At 42.4% G+C, this 24,252-nt stretch overlaps 13 protein-coding genes across 13 annotated transcripts; 6 read left to right on the top strand and 7 right to left on the bottom strand.

Moving 5' to 3' along the window:
• Positions 1–120: 120 nt before the first annotated feature.
• EAE97_008227 (uncharacterized protein) lies at positions 121–1,112 on the top strand (the record flags this gene model as incomplete). The annotated part of the gene is made up of 3 exons (XM_038878741.1): positions 121–322; positions 378–440; positions 505–1,112. The coding sequence occupies 3 exons, from the start codon at positions 121–123 to the stop codon at positions 1,110–1,112; spliced, it is 873 nt and encodes a 290-aa protein (XP_038730421.1).
• Positions 1,113–1,467: 355 nt separating this feature from the next.
• EAE97_008226 (uncharacterized protein) lies at positions 1,468–1,821 on the bottom strand (the record flags this gene model as incomplete). Its single annotated transcript, XM_038878740.1, has 2 exons — positions 1,468–1,695; positions 1,792–1,821. The coding sequence occupies 2 exons, from the start codon at positions 1,819–1,821 to the stop codon at positions 1,468–1,470; spliced, it is 258 nt and encodes an 85-aa protein (XP_038730420.1).
• A 585-nt stretch (positions 1,822–2,406) lies between these two features.
• EAE97_008225 (uncharacterized protein) lies at positions 2,407–3,323 on the top strand (the record flags this gene model as incomplete). The annotated part of the gene is made up of 3 exons (XM_038878739.1): positions 2,407–2,581; positions 2,633–2,648; positions 2,699–3,323. The coding sequence occupies 3 exons, from the start codon at positions 2,407–2,409 to the stop codon at positions 3,321–3,323; spliced, it is 816 nt and encodes a 271-aa protein (XP_038730419.1).
• Positions 3,324–3,552: 229 nt separating this feature from the next.
• EAE97_008224 (uncharacterized protein) lies at positions 3,553–4,114 on the bottom strand (the record flags this gene model as incomplete). The annotated part of the gene is made up of 2 exons (XM_038878738.1): positions 3,553–3,832; positions 3,885–4,114. 2 exons carry the CDS (start codon positions 4,112–4,114, stop codon positions 3,553–3,555), a joined length of 510 nt encoding a protein of 169 aa, XP_038730418.1.
• A 307-nt stretch (positions 4,115–4,421) lies between these two features.
• EAE97_008223 (uncharacterized protein) lies at positions 4,422–5,694 on the top strand (the record flags this gene model as incomplete). Its single annotated transcript, XM_038878737.1, has 2 exons — positions 4,422–4,543; positions 4,596–5,694. The coding sequence occupies 2 exons, from the start codon at positions 4,422–4,424 to the stop codon at positions 5,692–5,694; spliced, it is 1,221 nt and encodes a 406-aa protein (XP_038730417.1).
• Positions 5,695–6,040: 346 nt separating this feature from the next.
• Positions 6,041–7,158, top strand: EAE97_008222 (uncharacterized protein; the record flags this gene model as incomplete). The annotated part of the gene is made up of 2 exons (XM_038878736.1): positions 6,041–6,635; positions 6,686–7,158. The coding sequence occupies 2 exons, from the start codon at positions 6,041–6,043 to the stop codon at positions 7,156–7,158; spliced, it is 1,068 nt and encodes a 355-aa protein (XP_038730416.1).
• A 667-nt stretch (positions 7,159–7,825) lies between these two features.
• Positions 7,826–8,565, bottom strand: EAE97_008221 (uncharacterized protein; the record flags this gene model as incomplete). Its single annotated transcript, XM_038878735.1, has 2 exons — positions 7,826–8,084; positions 8,138–8,565. 2 exons carry the CDS (start codon positions 8,563–8,565, stop codon positions 7,826–7,828), a joined length of 687 nt encoding a protein of 228 aa, XP_038730415.1.
• A 1,291-nt stretch (positions 8,566–9,856) lies between these two features.
• On the top strand, positions 9,857–10,809 carry EAE97_008220 (uncharacterized protein; the record flags this gene model as incomplete). The annotated part of the gene is made up of 2 exons (XM_038878734.1): positions 9,857–10,662; positions 10,722–10,809. 2 exons carry the CDS (start codon positions 9,857–9,859, stop codon positions 10,807–10,809), a joined length of 894 nt encoding a protein of 297 aa, XP_038730414.1.
• Positions 10,810–11,680: 871 nt separating this feature from the next.
• On the bottom strand, positions 11,681–12,949 carry EAE97_008219 (uncharacterized protein; the record flags this gene model as incomplete). Its single annotated transcript, XM_038878733.1, has 4 exons — positions 11,681–11,847; positions 11,965–12,016; positions 12,069–12,342; positions 12,390–12,949. 4 exons carry the CDS (start codon positions 12,947–12,949, stop codon positions 11,681–11,683), a joined length of 1,053 nt encoding a protein of 350 aa, XP_038730413.1.
• A 1,550-nt stretch (positions 12,950–14,499) lies between these two features.
• On the bottom strand, positions 14,500–15,464 carry EAE97_008218 (uncharacterized protein; the record flags this gene model as incomplete). The annotated part of the gene is made up of 3 exons (XM_038878732.1): positions 14,500–14,562; positions 14,624–14,976; positions 15,029–15,464. 3 exons carry the CDS (start codon positions 15,462–15,464, stop codon positions 14,500–14,502), a joined length of 852 nt encoding a protein of 283 aa, XP_038730412.1.
• A 1,170-nt stretch (positions 15,465–16,634) lies between these two features.
• EAE97_008217 (uncharacterized protein) lies at positions 16,635–18,260 on the bottom strand (the record flags this gene model as incomplete). The annotated part of the gene is made up of 1 exon (XM_038878731.1): positions 16,635–18,260. One exon carries the CDS (start codon positions 18,258–18,260, stop codon positions 16,635–16,637), a length of 1,626 nt encoding a protein of 541 aa, XP_038730411.1.
• Positions 18,261–19,776: 1,516 nt separating this feature from the next.
• Positions 19,777–21,249, top strand: EAE97_008216 (uncharacterized protein; the record flags this gene model as incomplete). The annotated part of the gene is made up of 3 exons (XM_038878730.1): positions 19,777–20,101; positions 20,152–20,387; positions 20,446–21,249. 3 exons carry the CDS (start codon positions 19,777–19,779, stop codon positions 21,247–21,249), a joined length of 1,365 nt encoding a protein of 454 aa, XP_038730410.1.
• Positions 21,250–21,456: 207 nt separating this feature from the next.
• Positions 21,457–22,972, bottom strand: EAE97_008215 (uncharacterized protein; the record flags this gene model as incomplete). The annotated part of the gene is made up of 2 exons (XM_038878729.1): positions 21,457–22,445; positions 22,534–22,972. 2 exons carry the CDS (start codon positions 22,970–22,972, stop codon positions 21,457–21,459), a joined length of 1,428 nt encoding a protein of 475 aa, XP_038730409.1.
• Positions 22,973–24,252: the final 1,280 nt, after the last annotated feature.

The raw sequence follows: 24,252 nt of genomic DNA, 5'->3' as shown, positions 1-24,252 counted from the left end.
CAGAGGTGTTCGCGATGATGATCGAGTTTCAGCCAATCGGAAGCCACAACAATATTTATTTTCAGAGCTCAGTTCCTAAGTCTCAACTCAATATTAAATTTCATTCTCGGTATGACAAACATGCCAGCATTTTCTAGAGGTCTTAGACCTTTCCTTCGATCCGATTATATCTGTTCGAAATGTCTACAATTTTCCACTACGTCAGCGATATCTTCAGGTCACAATCGATGGTCGAAAATCAAGCATGACAAGGGTGCTGTGGATGCAAAAAAGACGAAAGCCCGTTCTATCATTGCGCATGATATTGCGTTGGCTGTAAAATGTGTGTTTTCTGGTGCGCCATTCATATTGCTAATGATACTAACATAAAATTCAAGTGCATGGAGCCGATCCATACATAAATCCAAGACTGGCGACTGTCCTAGCTGCTGCGAAGAAAGGTACATAATGGGGTACATTCCCTTCGACATCGACATGTACATTCATATACTTACAATGCCATAGCTGGTTTCCCAAAAGCTTCCATGGAAGCTGCCATAGCCCGTGGACAAGGAAAATCTACAACTGGAGCTGCGCTACAGAAAGCAACTCTAGAATGCATAATGCCGCCACAAGTTGCCATGATAATCGAAGCCGAAACAGACAGCGTTAATCGTACTATGATGGACCTGAGGCATCTGGTCAAGACTCATGGAGGAACTGTTACACCTACTGCATATCTATTCCAGAAGAAAGGATGCGTTACGTTCGAGAAAGACGAGAAAAATCTAGGCGTAGATGATGTAATGGATGAAGCAATCGAAGCAGGAGCAGAGGATTTAGAAGTCGATGATGAGGGAAATATTGTCGTTTGGACGGAACCGAATATGGTAACAGTAGCTGGGGACGCTCTACAGAAGAAATTCGATATTAAAATCGGAAGTTCCGATATCCTGTGGGATCCGAATGAAGATACAAATGTGCCAGTCGACGCGGGGGAGGCAACGGATAGACTCATTTCCTTCATTGAGTCTACAAGAGACAACTCCGATGTCCAAGGAATTTATGCAAATGTGGTACAGGGAAATATTGACGATGGAAAATGGGAAGAATTGATCAGTGGATTGGACTGAGTGAGAGGGGTATTATATTTTGTTTAAACGCATATAAACGTAGAATGTAGACTAGATGTACAACAGTAGGGATTTGTACCATAGTAGAAAGCATCCCTCACCCCTTAGCCATGCTTCAAGAAAGACTGAAATAATTCGGCTCCATCCTTTGAAACTCCTCAATAGTCGAGCAAAATATGCAAGTCCTCTGCCGGTCCCCTACTAGCCCTGCAACATATTGCTGATGTGTACTCGTAGAACGCCAGCCTGCCTTATAGCCCATTTTATACCAATATCGTTCCGTAAAATCTATGTCTTCAACTCCCTTCCAAGTAACGTCATTCTATTGTTGCATTCTTCATAGCCGTCTTCTCCCCTATTTCTCCTCTTCGTTTGATCCATTGGCACCCCGCGCCCTCTGCTCTCTCAAGTACAGTCTCTTCTGTCTTAACCTCTCAAGCTCTGATTTGATCTCGTCCCTCTCAAATGGTATACGATTAGTCTGATCAACTCTTGGCCAGAAATCCGGAACCGAAAATCGTTGATCGAGATTTGTGCCATAATAGTACATGATGGCGATTGGGAACATGATATACATGCCGAACTATTGAGTTGTCAAATTATAATTCATGGAGGGGCATCGAAGGTGGCAATGAGACTGGCAAAGTGGATGATTGGAATTGGGTATGGTAATGCTTACCTTGAACACTTCGAGATTGGGGCCTCCCATGATTGTAGTATGTGTTCTGATATTGCGATATAATCAGTTTATTTGTGTGGTATGTCTTCCCTTATTCCTACATTACAATCGAAGCTCGATACAAATTCCATAAAAAATCATGCGAGTATCGAGACTTCACAATCGACCAATCATATCAAGCAAATCTTTGGTTACAAACTACAGTCAGTGAGCGCCGGACGATGAGAATATCCATTACAGTTTTTTTTTGATAATTAAATCTTCATATTTATGATTGACAATTGAAACTTTCAATATTACTATCGAAGTAATTTACAATGCTCAGTCAATTATTGTCCCGGACTTTGCCTTTTTGTAGTTGGGTTCTCCTTCAGATACAGGTCGTCAGCCTTTCCGAATCTCTGGTCGCATTTTGGAAACCGAGGCAATCGGCTACCCCACAAATGAGCTTGATAGCTTGTTGGGTCCTATTCCTTGGACTATTCGAGATCTATTTGTAACTTTGTTGATATCATTATAACTGTTGGTTTGATTTCGATTGCACTTGTGTTCTGCTTTTTTGACAGTATCATTCTTCACTCCCAAAATATAACAATCACCACGGAATCATTCAAAATGGCTCAAACCGAACCAGTAACTCTCGAGTATAAGGGTAGAATCGCAGTTATCACTATTGATAATGAGAAGAAGCTTAATGCTTTGACTCAAGATGGTTATTATCTCATAGCTAAATTCATGAGGGAGATTGCTACCCATGATGAAGTTTTCGTCACGGTTTTGACAGGAAAGGGTATGTCCCGCAATATTAATTATGAGAGACCTTGCTGACTTGAAATCGTAGGACGGTACTTCTCAGCGTAAGGTTCCTCCACTAATTAATAGCTGCCATATGTTAATCAATACATAGAGGAGCTGATGTATCGATCAGTAGAGAAAAACCTGTTGGAACTGATCTAGCTCGTCATTGGCTGAGCAGCTTCGTTGCGAATAACCTCAACATAACCAACGCATTCTATACACACCCAAAAATTCTCGTCACGGCCCTAAATGGTCCAGCAGTCGGACTCTCAGCTGCTTTGATCGCTTTCTCAGACTTCATATACTGCACACCTCAAACCTTCCTCTTGACCCCCTTCTCTAGTTTGGGGCTTGTTGCAGAAGGAGGAGCTTCGAGAGCTTTCGTCCAGCGTTTGGGAATCAGCAAAGCAAATGAAGCCCTTATTATGAGTAAGAGAATCACTGCAGAGGAATTGCTGCAAGTAGGGTTCGTGAACAAGATTTTCGATGTTCAAAAGGGAGAGACCGAGAAGTTCAAAGAGTTGGTATTCGAAGAGATAGATAATCGGTTGGGAACGCATTTAATCGGCGATAGTTTGATTAAGATCAAGGCGTTGATTAGAAAACCAGAGAGAGATTTGCTTGACGCCCAAGGTGTAGCGGAGGTGTTCGGCGGGCTGGAAAGATTTGCTGCTGGTATACCACAAGAGGAGTTCAGGAAGATCGCAAGTGGTGAGAAGAAGCATAAGCTGTGAATGTTTGAGATTTAGAATGTATAGAAAAAGGAATCGTGAGGGTATATGTCTAACCTTGAACATTCATACCAATTGATGTAGGGCTCCAGCCCAATACAGATAATTAAACCCATGTATATCCTAACAATAACTCCATTCGGAAGACCAGCTATCTGATTGCGCAACGCCCCGAAATGATCGTCCAATATGTAGTCGTGTCGAGGCCTTTTAATATCTCGTCTTTTCGCACTCATCTATCGGCTGATGGAGCGGCAGATCCTTCGCCATTCTTTTCCATTGCAGCTTTTTGTCTCTCTTCCTGCTTCTGCCAATGGCCACCCTCCTTATAGTCCTTAGAAATACCCAAGGCACTCCTGAACTTATTGTCTTGCTTAATTTTTGCTTCCGCCAAATCATGGACTTGATGCATCTTTAAGCCTTTCCTGCTTGGTCCATTACCTCTTTCCATCTCCTTCAATAGCTTCTTGCGCAATGCCTCTTCCTGTATTTCAATTTCTTCCTCATCGACTCTGTATACATCATTAGCTCCTGGGCGATTAATGAATGTGTCCAAAAACTTACCCCTCTTCCTCTAATTTGTCGCGCAGCTCAAACACCTTGACCTCGACTTCTCGTTTTCTATCATGCTCAAGAATTCCTTTGTCAGGTTGTCGCTGTCTGTGTCTAAGACTGTCAATATCTGTGGGATATGGCTTTCCTTGATCGCGGGGTTTGATGTGCGCAAGATTCCTTTGGACATAACCTGAAGTTCCACTTCCTCTAGGTGTTGTAAGACCGACGTTGGAGGACATGATTGCGAAATGCTCCAGTTGTGATAGTTATTAGTTGTTCTTTTCCAGATGATTGCTGGCTGGTGAGAAAGCTGGTGGTGGGCGGAGTGGAGAACAATTGACAAATCCTTGCTATTGCAGGCGGTCTATAGCTTAGCGTGGCAGAATCTCCCAAAAATATTGATTGCCCCTCGATAAGATGGAACATTGATGTGAAGGGATCACTCTGACTCACAACATACCAGTGTACGTTCTTCATATATAATCATTTCTTCTAGGTCTCTATATCAATCGAATCCCATCCACACAGTCAAAGTAGTATACGAAAATGCCAGCTCCCAATAGTTCAGAAGCTGGAATCACTGAGGCTGAACCCCTCACTAGACTTCCATTCGAACCTATCACTAAATCCCACATCTTGAACTGCTCATATGACAATTGGCATGCAAAGTATGATTTCTGCTCCCATGTGTTTCTCTGAAAACTGCTAACAAATATTAAGATATCGATCTTCAACTCTCAAATCTCGAATCATCCCTCTCACTTCAGAGTTCCTTTCATATCTACGGGAAGATGGCATAGTTCTTCCATCTGAGATTGCTACATTTCCTCCACCAGAAGCATACAACAACAATTCAACTAGTGATGGCTGGGATGAAGATACAGATACAGGTCCCGACCCCTCTGAAAAATTCTCGGAGATTCACAAGCAAATACAAGAGACAATCGCAGAACTTGGTGGATCAGTGGTTCCCAAACTCAACTGGTCTGCTCCAAAGGATGCTACATGGATTAGTTTAAAACAGAACAGTATGGAATGCAATACACCAAACGACATTTACCTCCTCCTCAAGTCTTCCGACTTCATTACCCACGATCTAGAACACGCTTTCGACGGTTGTGCAGAGGATCCGTCCATTACAAAGGAAAATACACAATATGTTTTGGTCTTACGAAAATGGTTTAAAGTTAATCCATCATGCGAGTTTCGATGCTTTGTACGAGATCGAAGAATCATTGGCATTTGCCAAAGAGATTTGAATTACTTTGAGTTCTTGTTTCCTCTTATTCCAACTCTAAGAGAAGTCATTCAAAAATACTTTGATAACACTCTCAAAGATACCTTTCCAGATCGTAACTTCTCATTTGATGTCTACCTACCGGATCCTTTTGATAAAGTACGGCTAGTGGATATAAATCCATGGGCTCCTCGGACAGATCCACTCCTGTTCTCGTGGCTAGAACTCCTCACCCTTTCTGTACCTTCGCCATTACTTGGTGTGGCAGATTCATCGTCAGTGCAGCCATTGCCTGTTCAAAGTAGTGATGAAGATGAGGGAACTGATGATGTTGAGGAGCTTGGATGGATGCCCGAGTTCAGGTTAATAAAGAAAGATGATCCAGAAGCATATAGCTTCTCAAGTCCACAATACAGTGCACACAAGATGCCACAAGAAGTGGTGGAAGCCGGTGCAAGTGGGGAGGGTGGTATGAGAGAATTTGCGGATAATTGGCAGAGGATGCTGAACGGTGAGCTAGAAATGATGAGAGCTGGAGAAGATAGTGATGATGATGACGATGACGATAAGACGACAAGGTAGAAGCAATTGTTACTTGGATATGATTACAATATATTCTTTGCCATCAAGATCTGTCATATCTGCTTAATTTGATGGGGCGAGATTCCAAAATTGTTCTTCATGCACCGAGGCGTTTACTTGTGGGGCGAATATGTAGAATCCAGATTCATCGGGAATTCGGGCTTCCCCACAACGATGATTTAATCGCAACAATCTTTGGTGGGTCAAAGAGCAATATCTTTGTAATTCAAGATGGACTTGAAAATTTCCATCTTTGTTTTTTCTCTTTCATTATATTATATTCCTTTTTCCGTAATTCGTATTTCTTTTTCCTCTCCTTCCCTATATCCTCAATCTCGAATTAATCATGTCACTCCCAAATATCAACAAGCAATGGACTACCCAACAGTCCGGTATTCAAGATCTTACTCTAGGATCATCTACAGTCCCAACACCTGGAGATGATCAAGTGCTTGTTAAAATCCACACTGTGGCTCTCAATTATCGAGATACTGAAGTGATAATGGGACTTTACAACCACCACAAAACTACTGGCAACGAGTCCTCGTCTCTGGTTCCCTGTTCCGATATTTCTGGAACAATTGTATCATCCAAATCCTCAAAATGGAAGTCTGGTGATAGAGTACTTGCAACCTTCAATCAGACACATGTTCGTGGTCAAGTGACTGCAAAAGATATGGCTAGTGGACTGGGGTTACCCACTGAAGGCTGTTTGCAGCAATATCGGGTATTTGACGCTGAGGGTTTAGTCAGAAAACCAGAATATCTCACCGATGAAGAAGCGTGTACATTGCCAATTGCTGGAGTTACAGCTTGGATGGCAATCAATGGCATGAGACCGCTTGGACAACCGGGCGGAAAGGGAGAAACAGTATTGATTCAAGGAACTGGAGGAGTAGCAATCAGCGGATTGCAAATTGCTAAAGCCAGTGGCATGGAAGGTAGTTCTGACGTATCATCCCAAAAGCTCATACAACTAAAAGTTATCTAGTAATCATAACTTCTTCTTCCGACGCCAAACTCACTCAAGCCAAAACTCTTGGCGCAGATCACACAATCAATTACCGTACCACACCCATCTGGTCTGAAGAAGTAATGAAGATCACTCATAACGAGGGCGTTTCCAATATTTTCGAAACAGGTGGTGCCTTGACGCTTCGTCAATCATTCGATGCCATTGCTTTTGGTGGACTAATTAATGCTATCGGATATCTCTCCGGGAAAGAAGACGACAATGCAGATCGCACAAATACCAATGTTCTTGCGCTGAGAAGAAACGTTACGTTGAAGGGAATTTTAAATGGACCGAGAGAAAGATTTGAGGAAATGCTGGAGTGGTACGATGAAAAGAAGATTAGACCCGTGGTTGATAAGGTGTTTGCGTTTGAGGAGGCCAAAGAGGGATTGAAGTATTTGTACAACGGGGGTCATTTTGGAAAGGTCGTTGTGAAGGTTAGCGAGTAACATTTCAATAACCCCATAGTTTGATGAAAGTACATCCAGTTAATGGTCAATTGACTTCTTATTCGAAAAAAACAACACCTTCAACACTCTATCCTTTCGCGATTCTCCTTTCAACTATCGTTGATTTGAGTCTTGTTTTTCTTGCAGCCGAAGAGATTACATTCAATATGAGTATCATTGAACTGTTGGAAGCGGTTTTGAGACTTAAAAATTCGTTCTAGACACCCACGCTGAAGACGATAGTGCAATCCCGAATAGATTGATGAGAGAGTATCTATATGCAAAGTGTCGTTTTTGGTGAGATTTCTTATATATGAGCTGTTGGGCAATTTCAGAGTAAATAGCTGGAAGAGACTGCGGATCTCAATCTGTTCGAGCTTAGAGGTATGTATACTTTCACATTAAATCCCTATATTCTTGGGTGTTATATATATCGATTTCAAATACAAATTGTTCCCGTCTGGCTTTAATCTCAAACTCTGAATAAGCTCTTCAGCAAGTGCAATTTTACAAAACAAAAACAATTTTTTAAAACAACCCCAGCCTACAATCTGGACATGAATACTGCTTTGACCATTGATCTCTATACCTCCCATCTTTCTGATATTCCAAAATACTGGTGTAATTTCAAGTATCTTTTAGTATTGCCTTAAACCTTTGTTTTTCCTCAACGACGTTTTACAGATCCAGAACCGGAACCCGTTCTTCCGTGTGATCCAGATTCAGAGTCTTTTGTATTAGTGTGTCTTATTCTATTCACTTTTTTTGGTATGTCTGTTACGAAAGTGCCCGGATCAATCTCTTCTAGCTCAGGATTTTTGCCTTTCGAGTAGTTATATCTCAAGCCGTTAACAGCATCTTCGGTTGTAAGAGGGCTCGAAGATGAGATAAATCCGGCATCATTAAAATCTCTAATAACCGTTTTCCTTGCAACAAAGAATCAGTTTCACGGTTTGTGAATTTAGAATACGTCACTTACACCCAGTGTCTACAGCCCAGGCCGCTGCGAGCTAGCTGATACTCATCACGCTTCTTCTTTTCGATCAGCTGCAAAACGTGCCCAACTGTTAAGCCTTGACTGGTAGCTGTGAGATCGAAGTCTCTTAGCGAACTATTTGTTCTTTGGTAACTGCAATATTTTATCTCATATGTGCCCATCGTGGCGTCTGCTGATGTTTTTGTCATGTTAAGGCGGACTGAAGCATCATTTGATGTTAGAAGGAAGATCGAGGCATGGTTACCACTGCGAATGTCGCTTTCGAAGAATTTGCCTGTAGTGTGAACGGTTACGCGGATTGCTTTGACAACAAGGTCATAGTCACTTTCCTTGACGGCACGAGTAGACGAACGTGAATCCTTGGGTTTTGTGCGCGAACTTGAAGGCTTGACATGCTTACGGGAAGACATTAATAGTAGTGGTTTGCTAGATGGAGCTAGATATTCGTTCTGTTTGTCTGTTTGTACTTTTAACGATACTACCAGCTTGGGGAGCTTTTGTATAAACACATTTTGCATTACATTCATATTCATTCTCAAAGACACTACGTACGACGCTGCTTAGAATCCAACATTAATTGTACAGCCAAACACACACCAGGTGATTGCCGTGGTACAAAGCCCGACGACGACCTGAATGATATCCAGATGGGTTTGTATGGGGCGACATTACTATAATTAGCAGTGCAATAGTCTTCAGTGTCCAAGATTGGATATCATAAATGAAGAAGGCCCTCTCTGGTTTGATGCTATGCTTCGCAATACTTTCTAATATTTAAAATTAGATGCGATGACCATACGGCCTTTTACGTTTATTTGTATGTAAGAAAAATCCTACTGCTTAGTTGATCAAATGGCGCTCAGCCATAGGATTATTTCCTCACGTAGAGCTTATTACCGGTCTTCGGATTCGTACATCGAAGGGAGCGGTAATAATCTAGTTATCTTGGAAAACAATCTTACGGCCGCTATATTTCTTGAATTATCACTCGGGCGAGTCGCCTTTTAGAAGAGACTAGAAATTTGGCGAATTTCTTTACTAAAATCGACTCACATTCAACTACTTTGAAACACAAATCAACTTCAACCTCGTGATTGATCTCTTCGAGGTCAGAGTGACATTTTGACTTTTACTTTCAAAGATCTCATAGATTCTATCCCAATTTTGATTCATATCTTCCTAATATTGTTTTCAAATTTCGAAGGAACGCAAATTGTTTGGTCAGATCGCGTATATTACCTGGCCCTTCAAAAGACCCGCTCTACGTAAGCGAAAGAAGTCGCCGGAATTGAATACTTCAATCTTATAAATTCTTTAGAATTACAAATCAATTTCCAATGAAACCGTAAAATCTGAAAGTATGATACAAAAAGTTCGGCTTTTATTTTCTTCAAATTCTATAACCAAAGAAACTTCATTGATGTGTCAAAAAGAATTGATTGATTTACAAAGACTTCGTAAAGGTACTCAACATCGGCCGCTTATCTCCCTTACGTAGAGACCCCGCGACTAGTTGACATGCTTCCGGGGCACGGACTTATGTCAGGGCGCCGAGGGCGCTTGGCGTTGAAGGCCAGTCTAGTGGTCGAGATTTTGGAATTTATTAATAGAATTCTATTCGCGAGCGACTGATATCACAAACACAAACGTCTCATTATATTGCCGTCTCAAAATTGTTCAATCTTCAATCAACGTACCAGTATGGCAGACTTATCGTTGAATATTCAGACAGTCAATGAAGAATGGCTGATTGAATTCTGCGACAGGCTCGTGAAAGAGGGTAAAACGATCGGAGGCTGCTTTGGAGGGGATAGAGTAGTCAAGCTATCGGATACGATAGTAGCCAAATTCGGAATCGGTGTCATGGCTTCTGAGGCAGAAACTCAAAGATTTGCATGTCAGAATGTCGATTCGAAAATTGTTCATATTCCCCAGGTTTACCGCTACTTCGACTGGAAAGATTCTGGCTACTTGTTCATGGAGTATGTGCCAGGTCGACAGCTAGACGAGCTAGATCTTGATGAGCACACGGATATTATTCCCCGTGTTGCCGAAATCATCGGGCATCTGGGAACGATTCAGAGCGGGCAAGTCCCAGGTCCTATAGGTGGGGGTCAGCCACAAGGCTATCTTTGGGGTGATGATGGTGCGGGGACATCTTTTACCTCTACATCAGACTTGGAAGCTTGGCTTAACAAACGTTTGGCAATACGTGATGAATCTATCAATCTGACTTCACACCCACTTGTTCTGTGTCACATGGATTTATGTCGACGCAATATGATCCTGAAAGACGACAATACGATTAGTCTCGTTGATTGGGGCTGCTCTGGATTGTACCCTCGACACTTCGAATTCGCAAGTCTGTCCTTCATCATGCCGTATGATGAAAGTTACGAAAAACCAGTAATAGAAGCCACAGCCACTTTGCTGAGATGGACAGACGACGACAGAGACTTTATCAGTCTTTTGAAGATTGCTCGTGCTGTTGCCTTGCGATACTCGTTGTAAGTTCAGCAAACTATTGAACCGTCTAAGATACTGTTGAATCTAACGGCTTGGACAGGGACGATGAGAATAAATACGGTATACCAGAGAGTTTACATTCTTGGTGTCCACCGCCCATGCTTAGCCGATCGCCCAGCCCGTCATGATTGGGCCCATACGAACTGTAAGAGAAATATAACGCACCCTTCTTGTCATGTTGACAGCTCACTCGGCGCTGCCAGCTGAGATGATATATCTCGCAAGATATGGTCAAGGCAGTATTACTAAATCCTTGAATGCCCACATATGAGTAATATAATTTGTTTTCCGAGTAGCCTTGCATTTGTGAGTGCTTCTTGGTTCGATTATACATAATACGGATGAAACTAATGTCAGCAGAGCAGCAAAACATTATTCGTGCGCTATCTTTTGGGATTTCATTCTGCCTTGATGCGAGGAACAATTGCGGTTCTCGTTTTTGGGACAAGTTACCACTGAGTTCAAAAAGAGCACCAGTGGGTGTACGGACTCACGGAACAGTACAAAAATGAACTTGTAAATATCTTTTGATATATTGAACCATTTATTTTAAAATTTGTTATATTTCTTGAATAAAGATAAAATAATCAAAATACAAATTCTGATATCAAACAATTGAAGAATGAATTTATTGAAAATATTGAAAATTGGGAAGTGTCCCGTCAGTGCTTGCACCCACTGGTGGAGGGGTCTTTTGGGAACATAGTTAGTTTCATCATTCACGTCAGTCTACCAGTCTATAAGTCTCCAGGTGGGCACGCGTAAGAAGTATAAAAATGATAGTATATTCGGAATCTTACCATGCGACTCTTGAACTCAAGAGGCAGCAGTATTAACTATTATAAACACTATTCAGGGCATTGAAAGTTTACATTGACAAGATTACAAGTCAGAAATCACTATTATATAGTCTGTACTATGCACTATAAATCCCTTGCTAAAAACGCACACATCTAATTCGCATCACTATCTTCCTACTCAATGACATAGAAATTTTCCCTACTTTTTCATCGGCTTAACGACCAGTTTAACATCTTCTCCAGGCATCGGTGCCATTGTTCCAATTCCAGCAGTAACATCATCGATGCGTGGAAATTTTTGATTGGCGGTACTAGTTTCCAAAGTAACGTCGTATCGAGAAAAAAGAAAAGCCACGATGGTGTAAACTGATTTCTTAGCAACAAAGCGTCCTGGATAGAGTGTATGGCCGCCTCCAAAGGGTCTGAAATTCTGACTGCGTGTAAGGTTTTAATCCTTGAGAAATCTTTTTGGGTTAAAGTCACGAGCGCTTGGTCCCCATGCTTGTCCATCAAGATGAAGTTGGCGGTACGGAATCTAGGTCGTAGCATTAGTTTGATGGATGTGAATGATACGACCGCTTACTTACCATAAGTTTCGTGCCTTTAGCAAGTACTTTTCTACTAAACAATGTGGGTGTGATGACCTCACGTGCAAGTGCTCCTGCCGAGTTGATCCTCAGGACCTCGTTAAAGAAAGCTTCGAGCCGTGGACAATCTTCTGTGAGATACTTGAGATCTACTGTCTCTCCATCTTTTCCCATAACTGGAGCGATTTCAGCGCGGATTTGAGCAAGCAATTCTGGTCTATGGACAATGTGAGCTATTGCCCAGAATGCAGCCTTGTACACGTTAGCGGTAATTCTATAACTTTGTTAGCTGTTTATAATATTCTTCGATCTGATACTTACGCCCATAAATGTAGCATTTGTATGCCTGCAATTTCGCGATCACTCAAGCCAGCTGCCCTAATTTCTTCTTCCATCGCCGTTACAAAATACAGAGCATCGGAACGGTCTTTCTTCGGCGTCTCAAAGTACTTGCAAAGTGTGTCAATAAATTCGCTTCTGGCATTAACCATATCTCGTGCCATGAATTCAGGTAGCTTGTACATAAATTTCCAGTTTGTAGCTTCCCATGACATCATTACTTGCAAGAGATTTGGATTTATCTCGAAGATTTTGGGTCCGTAATATGCAGTGGCTGAGCTCCTGATGATAACTTCATTGCACCACCCCCACAGAGAAAGCGTGATAGAGTCTCCGGATGTGCGCATACAAGCGGGATGTTTCCTCAATATGTTCCAGGAAAGGCTTTTTCCAAGACGGGGAACTATTTGTTGGATGAGGTTCTCAGCATTGACAGCTGTGAGTAATTGCTGGCGATGATATTCGGAAGTCATCTCGTGTGCTGATCGAGTGGGGTTCTTAGAATCTATAGAAGCTAGCTGCTCATAAGTTTCACCCCACATCCGGGAGATGCTTCTAGGAGATAGGCCCACAAAGGAGTACATGTCTTTGATCAAATTATCCCATGTTATTGTCGAGCTGTTTCGGTAAAGCTCTTGTATATCGCTCGCTCCAGTGATCACAAAAAGAGTTTCACCTGCGAGTGTGATCGAATATAGAGCTTTGGTATCTCCAAAATGTATTCTGAGCTCTGGACGTTCGTTTCGGCTTATAGGAAATTCTGCGGATTATCGGAAAACATACCTCCCACGTTCTAAGACATCATTCGCATTCCTATAGAACCCAATCGCATGTCCTTTGTAAGTCAGCTCGTTCTTCTAAAAGGTAAATATCAAGCTGAATTGCAGTTGTGCTCGAATATTATATCGAGGACTGCTCAGCTAAAACTGGAAGATTGAAATGTCAGTACACACAAAAAGGTTCTTGATGAGACTTCGTTGACTCACATGGAATCCAGTATGGTAGTTCTTTAGGGCTCTCTGGATGTAGCCATGGAGTAATCGTAAATTGATACACTCTCCAAGAAATTAGAAGCAGAAAGCAAGCAATCAAAGTCACCAGATTACCTTCAATGGCTTGCAATGGGAAAAAATGGTTCTCCATGTTTATCCTCATGCCCGAAGGTTGCTAAGAATGGCAGTCTTATAAAGATACAGTGATACTTTCTTAGCCTCTGAGTAAATAATTTGCTGCGCCATCCCCATTTCTGAGCTTCTGTCAAATTCCCGGATCCTTGTTTATTTGCTCTAGTCAAATTTCTTTTGAGAACCCTGCGCTGCACAGCACTGCTGGCAATGTAAATATATGGCACATCTATCCCAAGGTATGATAGGGTAGGTTCTCGATTCCAACTGTTGGCAATTTCCATTTCGTGCCCCTGCTCGGTAACTACGTTGAGCCCGACTGTTCTCTAGTTTCTAGTGGATTGGTAGCGAATGCAGCCCTCGATAGATCATTAGGTAGCAAACATGCAGTGTTCTCTATTCGCCGGATGTATATGCTGGTTAAATGTAAGTATGACACCCTCTCATTGACTCTGTTAGCCACTACAGCTCTCTTACTTCGAACGCATACTTGTTGGATTTTCGGAATGGTTTAATAGAAACTATAATTCAATCTCAGGCTAAATGACCATCTATTCACCTAGGAGAAATTTTTGAAATACTTGATATGACATCTGGTATCTCTCTGTGCACAGCCTGTTGCATACAGTCGGGAGCACTTGCAAGTATGAGACGTGTTTGGGAACTCTCAGTTACTGATACCTCGGGGGGTTTTCATTTTTGTAAGTCACCATCTTTGATCATCGGGACCTCGTAGTTGGAATTCTATAGCAAGTATGATTACTGTACCACTGTACAAGCGAGCTCTTCGTCTTCCTTGTCTGGCCGTTTGCCAAAGATGCCCTTTCTCTGTAAACATTTTTTGTTTTCTTAAAGGAAAATGCTTACGCTAGGGTTATATATTTGCAGCATTCTTTACGGATAATTAGTACATAGATAATTTCAATAGTATGTAGGTGAGATGTAAGGAGCGGAGAACGTCCTCGAGATTAATTCTCCTTCGATTTGCTTGCAAGTTCATCCCACACGTACCCCATCACCATGAAGCCATCCTGTGTTTGAAATGTTAGTATAAGATCTTGGTATTCTCTAATACTCGGTCACAGAGCTTACCGAAACCCCTTGTGGTGTTATAGCTGATCCAAACTTAGTCTGTGTTGCGTTTGTGCCACACCAAAACCTTCCATTACATTTTCGGCCGACAATACTATTCACAACTTGCTCTGCATACTCCACTGTGTTTATCCGGAGAACACCATCACCGGCGCGAGCTCTATTGTGTATAGTATTCTCAATAAGCTTGTACAAAGGGTCATGGGGAAGCTTCCTGTCATCAAAATGAGTCTGTCCATTTGTTTGAACCGCACCAGTGACAATAGATGACACATGAATGCCAAATGGTTGAATTTCAAGGCGTAGCGTTTCGCTGAGAATCTCTAAAGATCTTTTTGATGCCGCATAGAGTCCTAGAAGACTTTATTCAGTAGTTGGTGAGATATGCTGTGTGTGACAACATACCCATATAGGGAACATTCACGTAGCCTGAGATAGAAGTGATGTTGATGATCGATCCTTTTGCTGAAATAACAAGCGGCGCAAACTTCTGAATAAGCATCAAAGGGCTCCAAACATTGATATCGTAGATTTTCTTCGCTTCAGCTAAATCGATATCGAGCACTGGCGAAAAATATTTATGACCATCATTGTTTATAAGAATATCAAGAGAGCCCCCACATCTGTTGCGGACAAGCTTCACCGCGTTATGAAGCTGTTGAGGGTTCGTTACATCGAGCACCAAGTAGATTATGTTAGATAAGCCCTCGAGCGCTGACATGTTGGACACGTCTCGAGCGCTGGCAAATACTTGAAACCCCAATTTCTGGAATTTAAGCGCGAGGGCACTTCCGATACCACCATCACTGCAGCCTGTGATAATAACAGTTTTCTCAGGCATCTTTAAAATTTATGTATTGAATGAACATGTATTGCTACTGATTATAGGCTGACGAAAAACAAGTCCCAAGATGGACCTCGAATTGTTGTGAGAGCATAGAGCATGGCAGTCACTTTGTACTCTTTCGCTAAGCGGAAAACCAATAGTTGGCTGACTTGCATGGCAAGACGTTGATAGTGGAACGCAATTCCAACAAATATCCTGAGCCTGATCTCATTATTGAACTTGGTTTGCTTTCTGATGAGATTTTCTTATTATTGACTGTTGCTATTGCTTATTTGATAATCCGCTTTGTTAACAAAGTAAGTATATTTATTGCATGTGGTTAACCTCGGATATACGAGATCTCCGGTAAGCATTACCGTATTAGATTGCTACCCCGTAATATAAAGAGCGAAAGCGGAATAATATAGCAGGCTAAGATATATAGCCAATTTGCATATCCTCGGTACGCACCCCTGCCTAGCGATCACACCTAGGTATTAAAAGGGTCTCTCAGAAGACCCTCTGTTTGAAGATTGAATTCCTTCCTATTTCTCTTTTTTTTACACACAGAATCATGGCATCATTTTTGCAAAATCCCAAATCCCCGTTATACGTGAACGGATTACAACTGTTCATAACGTCTTTTGTGATTGGGTTCACAACGGCTCATTCGCGAGTTCGTTTAGCTGTATTGCCTGTATTGCTCGCGCTTGTTTGGATAAGTATTCCATCATCCTACGAAACTATCACGCAGAAAATGTGGAAGAGCGTCTTAGCATCTGAATCCGTTACTCGAGTCATTTATTATATTGAGGTTGCATTTGTCACGAAGTGGACATACGAAGCGAATGGACCGAGCCGATCCAACCTCAATATCCAGTATGCTGATAAAATAGCTGCATGTGATTCAAGGCCACCTCGGAATAACGCAAACATCAGCAGCCGTTTGTCTTTTGGGATTGCAACTTCCCTCGCGCACAGAAATAGTGGAACTCGATTTGAAGTGAAGAATGTTCCGCCCTTCTCGGAGCATGATCGATCATACATTCCCACTCGTAAGGAATTTCTTCGTTCAACAGCTCTCCGAGCAGGCATTTGTTACGTCATCGCACTGTATCAACTCTGTCCTCCTCTGAATCCCCGATCTTGTTATTTCTCGATCCTTCATCTATACCATACTCAGTATCAAGCTCCTTCCTCAATTCCAGGTGCTTTTCTGCAAAAACACGCAAAAACACGCAAAAATCCGATGCACGCGAAAGCAATGCTAACCTGCCACACTGTCTTTAACGCATCAATATATATCCCGATCACCCTCTCTTTTACTCCCGGAGGCAATGTCGCAATGTAACCTCCACTCTCGTAAGCATATGCCGCACCATTCGCCAGCTGCGCTGGGATTTTTGCGTCGCCAATCTGATGGGCATATTTTTGAAATTGGCCGTTGAATACGATTGACGGAACTGTTACGCCCCATATGTACCCGAATGATCGCAAGAAAGAGTACATTCCACTGGCAGTCGCAACGTCTGACTCTGGTAATGCGGCGAGTATAGGAGGTAATGTTGATGCAGCGATCATACCAGCGCCACTTGCCATGATCATCTGGAAACAGATCCATGAAGCTTTATTTGAATTCATTGTCAGAGTTGAGAGGAGTCCAGCACCAATGCTAGCGAGGCCCATACCGACCCAGTGCAAAGGACGATACAAGCCGGTTTTCGACATAATAATCCCCGCAGCAATCCCGAAAGGAACAACGGTGATTGTGGTGGGAAGTAGTTGGATACCAGACTTTAAAGGGCTTGATCCGAATACAGCTTGAAAGTATACTGGCATGAAAAACCCGATCGATTCAAGCAAGAGACCAGATACAGATACGAGAAAGTAGCCGACGACGGACGTTCGATTGCTGAGTATACGCGGAGGGACACTAGGCTTCTTGCAAAATGATGATGCCTGGTAAAGATGAAAGAGAATCCATCCGGCGAGACCTAAGACAAGCGGAACAATGATGTGATAGGAGTTCCACGGGTAATGAATACCGCCAAATGTTAGACCAAACATGACCGCCACGATCGATGGGATGAGAATTGCGTTACCAAGAAAGTCAACTCGTTTCAGAGCATGCTTCCATGATGCGCTCCGTTTCCAACGCATGCTTAGTAAACCGAAAACGAAAGCTAAAGAGAGGCCCGAGAAGGGTAGATTCAGGTAGAATATCCAATGCCAACTGGCTTGGGCAAAAGCTCCAACTATGAGAGGTCCTATAGTTACCCCAATCGCTGAAGTCCCGAGCATGATACCGAGATACTTGCCTCTTTGGCGGAGAGGCACTATGTCGCAAAGTACAACATCAAGAAGTACATAACAGCCCCCTGCGCCAACTCCTTGTATTGTTCGTCCGGCAATGAGCATAGCTGGAGTTGTGGCACCGCCAGCAAGACCGCTTCCAAAAGCAAAGAGGCAAATAGCGAAAAGAAATGGATTGCGTCTTCCCAGAATATTGGAAATATGAGCGAAGAGAGGTTGAGGTGCAGTTGACGCAAAAACGAATGAATTGGCGATCCATATGTATTGCTCTTCGCCTCCAATTTCTCTCGTAATTGTGGGCAGCGCTGTCACAACAATAGTTGTATCTATACTACATACAAAAGAGATGAGGCATAGCGCTAAGAAGATGAACCAAAATCGCCAGGAGTGAGTTGTTGATAGTTTATTCGAGTTCTCATTGGTAGTATCGTTGAGAGAGGTTGCTATTGTTGAAGGGACCTCAACAATAGCTTCTTTCGTTTCTGGGAATCTGGACATTATAGATGTTGATGCTCAAAAATTATAATCGCGGAAACGGAAATAAAATGATCGGGAAGAATGGATTGAGAAGGGAAAATATGGATTGAGAAGACAGACCCCAAGCCGAAGGGGCAGTAGCTCCTCGGCTATGTTGTGTACGGATGGAGTGTGCCGTAATTCTGCGCCGATGATGCTCACCACCTGCAACTTTTAGATTTCAGAGGGTGACATGCATTAGTGGTTGTCAGATTACCACAACTACCCAGTAATTAATAAAGGCATTCTGCACGCTTTATTTTACTATTACTCGATTAGGAGATTAGGAGTGATAGTCTCTCCAGTTTCAGTCAAAGCCCTAATAGAGTAACTAGACAAGTATAATATAGGACTAGTAATAATTAACATTTCGAACTCTACTCCTTTCTGATTAATGAATGAATCTCGCTGAGTCTTATTACTAGTTTAAAACAAGTAATAAAGCAACTTAGCCCCCCCCCCCCCCCCCAGATCTACCTAGCATCTTTCTAGAAATATTACTTTCATAAAATCTTCAAATTTATTAACTATGCCTAATTGGGTGAATCAATATCCGTAGAATGTCTTTGGTTACTTGTAATATATATCTTTATTACCTATGTATAAACTTCTAAATACAAGAAAAAACAGATCTGTTGATTGATTCTTCGGTTTCAATATACTTTTTAGTGTAGTATCTTCAAATGCTTTCTATGAGGAAAATCCATTAGGAATCTACATCCTAAATTCTATCATTTTTACACAAGTATTCTAAGCTCAAAATAATAAGAATCAGCTAATGATTGATTTATTGATTATTCCATTTACTTCCTGTATCAGTCTAAGACTATGTAGGGCGTCTAGAGCCGGTGAGCTCTAACGTGTCAAGGATCAGCTAAGGGTCTTGGTCGAAATGAGTAAGATATTAAATATGAGGCCCAAATATCCTCAATCTTGAAGCTAAGAAATTATCTTTACGGGGCAAAGACGAACCGAGATTAGGCAAATCAAGCAGGCTAAACCTCAAATCACGCTTCCAAAAATCAGTTGCCCCTGTATACCTAGTAATTCTATGAATTTGTTTCTGGACTTCGAATACATGAGTGTTCATTGTGAAACTTACGGCTTGTCTCAACTTCAGACAAACATTTCTACTATGGATTTACTTTTAGCATATTAACGCCTTTGAGATGGTAGTAAATGACCATCTCAGGATACTCGTTAGGTCCGCCCTTTGCATTAAGTTTTGCCTTCTCATCGGCCATATTCTCTTGAGGAAGGCTAACAGAAATTCGTTCTGGAAGTCGCAGAATTGGGTTCAACGTACAGGCAACATACTTCAAACATGGCGTGGCAATCTCTTGTCTCTATATGGCCTCAAATTAATCGTAGCTGAGGGATACTTCAAGGTACTCAAAACCCACCACTATCTTGTGTATCTGTGCTAAATTGTTCTGTTAAGTTCTCTAAGAAAGGCATTCCGCACGCAATCACCACACTTTTCTCGGAACCCATGATCATGCTCTCCCCAAGTCACATCAAAGATGTCTTCAATAGACCTGAACGGGAAATCGAGGTTCTCCGTCCACAGAATGAGACAATAGAGGCCTCCTATACACTTGGCGACCCAGAGCTTTATGATAATGCCTTCCACATTAAAGTTGTGCGAAATCAACTTACGAGGAGCATACCTCATTTTTCCGAGTCTATTGCAGAAGAGTTACAACTGGGACTAGATCTTTATTGGGGTACCTCAAATGAGTGGAAGACAGTAAGGATCTTTGAATTCTGCCGTAATGTTATTGCAAGAGCAGCAAATCGTGTCTTCGTTAGACCTGTATTATGTACGTTCATTCATGGTCTCATGATATATAATCTGGCTAATTGACAGAAGGTCGAGATGAATATTATCTCGAGCAAGCACGCCAATATGCTCTATCAGTATTTGGTGGAGCTCTCGTGATTCGACTTTTCCCGAAGTTTATGAAACCAGTTGTTGGTCGTCTAGTTGGTCTGAAATCTAAATGGCATGCGTCCAATGTTGAGCATATAATTCTCCCAATTGTCATTGACAGGCTCGAAAATGCGAAAAAGAAACAAGTAGATTCAGAATTCTCTTGGGTTGAGCCGGTAAGCTCCTAGCTCTCTTAGAATTAGTCAGATATTCGTGCTGACTAACATTAAATAGGAAGATGCTTTGCAGTGGATCATTGAAGAATGTCTCAAAGCTGGCGATTCGAAGCAACTAAATCCAAGACTTATTGTTAAACGACTTCTTAGCTTAAGCATGGTTTCCATGCACTCAACAAGTTTTACAATAGCCAACACACTTATTGATCTCTTCAGTTCTTCTGGTTATACCAAAGCTCTGGAAGTAATACGCGAAGAGATCGAGAACACCTTGAGGGAATCTAACGGAGCGTGGACAAAGACCGCAGTCGTAAACCTCCAGCACATAGACTCTACCATTCGCGATTCAATGCGTTGTTCTGCATTTGGGATTGCAGCATTGCCTCGTGTAGTTGCGCACCCGAAGGGCATATATATAAACAGATACAACATCCCAAAGGGGATCAAGCTCGCTGTAGCCATGAATCAAGTGCATTACGACCCATTATTCTACTCCAATCCAACGCGCTTTGATGCACTTCGTTTCTCTCGCTCGCTCAGTACCAATTCTGCCCCACTCACCGAAACAGGCATGGAAGACAAAATGAGAGATATGAATGATGAGGCGGGCAATCCGGCCGGATCTTTGGAGCTGTCAGCCGCTACTCTCTCGGACCGCTTTCTTTCTTTTGGTTATGGTCGTCATGCATGTCCTGGTCGTTTCTTCGCAGTGCATGAGATGAAGATTCTACTATCATTGGTGTTACGCAATTATGATATCGAGCCTCTGGGAAAATATCCCGCGGGCAGACACTGGTCGAGGTCCAACTTCCTTCTGAGTATACAACCCTTAGAACCCGCCGACGTAATCAATGATGAGTGACATATGTTCTGAATGTGATTGAGGCATTTGCAGCTCAATATAATCTCAAGCCTACAAAGGATCAATCTTCTAGGTTGGGATATAGATGAATATTCTATTGGGTTTTTCCAATATCAAGATTCTTATCAGATGGCACAGAGAAACAACTTGAGTTGAGATAAATATTTATCCTCCAGACACACATTGTTCACAGACATATTTCCAATCTTAACAATCTGCACTAGTGAGCTTGAAACCACCTGCAACCCTTTCCTGAAAGAATTGTGTTGGGTCGTACAATTCGCTTGTACTCTTCAATCTGGCGATACTTTGCTTTCCATAACCTCCAATCACACTCTGGCTGTTGAACGCATAATTGAGAAATTTGTACTCAGAACTCAAGTTTCGTTTGGCAGCCAATGAATCAATTTCCCCAACTAATCTAAGCATTGCGGCGGAGATTGTATCATCGAGACTCGAGTCTGTAAATACAGCGTTCAGAAGGCAAACAACAAAAGGTCCATCGGATACATTTAGGCCGAGGGAATTGACACCAGCTTTCAATGAATTGGATATGAGGCTTTTGATGACGGGCTGGTATACAAGAGCATTTGAAAGGCCTGTCTGATTCATGCCTGAGACTGCATCTAGCCACAGTTGATGGATGTCGAGCATAAGTTGCTCGTCAAGCCTGAAGCTTGTGGTGAAGAACCATTGTCGATCACCGTTGGTAGCATAGGCGGACTGCTCTTCTGTGAATCCAAGCAACGAGTCGTTGCGTAGAGTACTCTGAAGCTGTGGCTGAGCTTCTGCAAAAGGCTTCAATGATGGAGGGTCGGCAATGGGGGTTGTATGGTAAAGATTTGCCGTGGCCGACTCTCCTGTTCCGCCTCCAATCCAGTCACTTGACACAATCACATGTGCCTTCAAATCTGGCGTGGGATTGGTGGCAAAATTGTAAAAGGATTGGATGAGCGAAGGGTATGCAGATTTTTCGAAGAAAATAGAACCACCCCACATTTGGCCCTGCTCGAATGTCCGAAAGTCAATCTTTGTCACAACGCCAAAGTTTTTGGATCCACCTTTCATAGCAATGAAAAGGTCAGGATGGGAAGTGGCATTGGCTTGAACTATTTCCCCAGATGCTAAGACAACTTCGAAGTTCACCACATTATCACACACGAATCCTGTTTCTGCAGAGAAAAACGACAGGCCACCTAGCAATATTAGATATATTTATACCCAGAAAGAGAAGGCGGGAGTAAAGGGGGGGAGTGTTGCATGTGCCTTGTGCATTTAACTAACCGCCTAAAGTTAATCCCCCGACACCAACAGTAGATACTCTTCCACCGACAATAGCAAGTCCCTTGTCACCAAGAAATTTGTAGACGTTGCCACATGAGTTACCCACACCGACGGATACAATGTTCATCTTTGAGTTCAGTGTGACTTCAATCAATCTTGACAAATCAATCGTAATCCTACTTTGGATGTTTGCCGAGCCAGCCCATGAGGTATGCCCACCACTTCGGATAGCAAGCTTAGCAGCGCTGACCGATCTATCCAACTGAGATTGTTTGATGACTTCTGCAACATCTGCAGTACTGTTTGGCTGAATGAAGCATGCAGGGGAAATCTCGTTCTCAAAGGCTGCAAAGTACAAGGCTTTGCTTGCCGCGTATTGCACGCTTCCTGGGAGAAACACCTGTCCCGGTAAATTGATCGAAAACACCGAACAGTTCATGATGATAGCCCAGGAAATGAAGTTGCAAGTTGTAGAGAACAGCTGGAGAGAGTAACAAACGACCAGAAAGAGACTTTCATTTTAAATAAGTTTCGACTTTGCATTTGCGTCTGTTACAAATAGTACAGTAAATTCCTAGTGCCCATTTTTCCCTAGATCTTCGCCGTACTTTTGCAGAAGCCGCAAGATTAAAAATCAAGGATTTCGGATGCAAGTCTTGGTATTATTACTGTTTCCGATCCATTTATCGGTCATCGCAACAAGATTCGTCAGCCTGCAATTTATCCAAGTTTCAAGAGGCATAGTTGGGGCGCAAGAGGCACATGAAGCTGTACTCGGCGTTCCTTTACGGCAAACAGCAGCTTCCGGAGTTTGAAAAGACAACTGAAAGCGTGGTTGTATTTGTTTTCCGGACCTCCCATCATCCAGACAGCCTACAATAAGGTAGAGACTGAGAATTATCTATATACTAGGCGAGATAAACTGACTGCTTGATCAAGCAAATAGCGAGTCTTTTGAAATCTTGGCTCCCGAAAACAGATTTGTCTTTGTTTCATCACAGAAACACATTGGCGAGCTAAACAAAGCTCCAGATACGGTGTCATCACTTCATGCAGCATCAAAATAGGCAATACAATCAATTTTGAACCAAAGCAAGACTGCAAACTGATGCTTTTTAGATACTTCAACCCAAATACACGATGCCTGGGTTTAATTGGTTTGATTGAAGAGTAGTGAATGTGTTGGCTTCATCTAAGCTCTCCGTACGCTTTTGGCCAACAACCTACCATCCATACTCCCTAGCCTCCAGATTGTCATCGCAAATAACTTTTCTGAGATGAATGACACACAAGGTTGTGAATGGTAAGTGGTAGAGATATTCGATCTGAAAATTACTAACCGGACCCAGGATCCAGGCACTCGCCTTTATACCCGATGATTGTGCAATTGACAGTGCTCGCTAATTCCCTGCGAAGATTTGGGGTAAGTTTTTGTGGTAGCGCAATTGACTACTAAAAATGACTGACAAGTACATATAATAGCTGGCAATAAACATTTCATGATCTCTGCCCTGAGCTTGATCGAGGTCCCATTGATGACCGCAGAAACTGTGCGACTTTTACCGGGGTGGTTAGCTCAGTAAGTATTCACTCCTCCGTTACTTTAAGAGCAGCGAAATCTGATGGGTTGGCAGACTTATAGAACAACTTCTAGCCGGGATGCTATCGTCTCATCGAACAATTTTTGATACCTTACTACCAGTCGCGGAGCAACGACCG

The sequence above is a fragment of the Botrytis byssoidea genome (assembly GCF_014898295.1).
Source record: "Botrytis byssoidea strain MUCL 94 chromosome Unknown BBYS_017, whole genome shotgun sequence".
In the NCBI taxonomy this organism is placed as follows: Eukaryota; Fungi; Ascomycota; class Leotiomycetes; order Helotiales; family Sclerotiniaceae; genus Botrytis; species Botrytis byssoidea.
The sequence above is the reverse complement of the archived record's forward strand: the minus strand, read 5'-3'. Positions and strand labels throughout refer to the sequence as shown.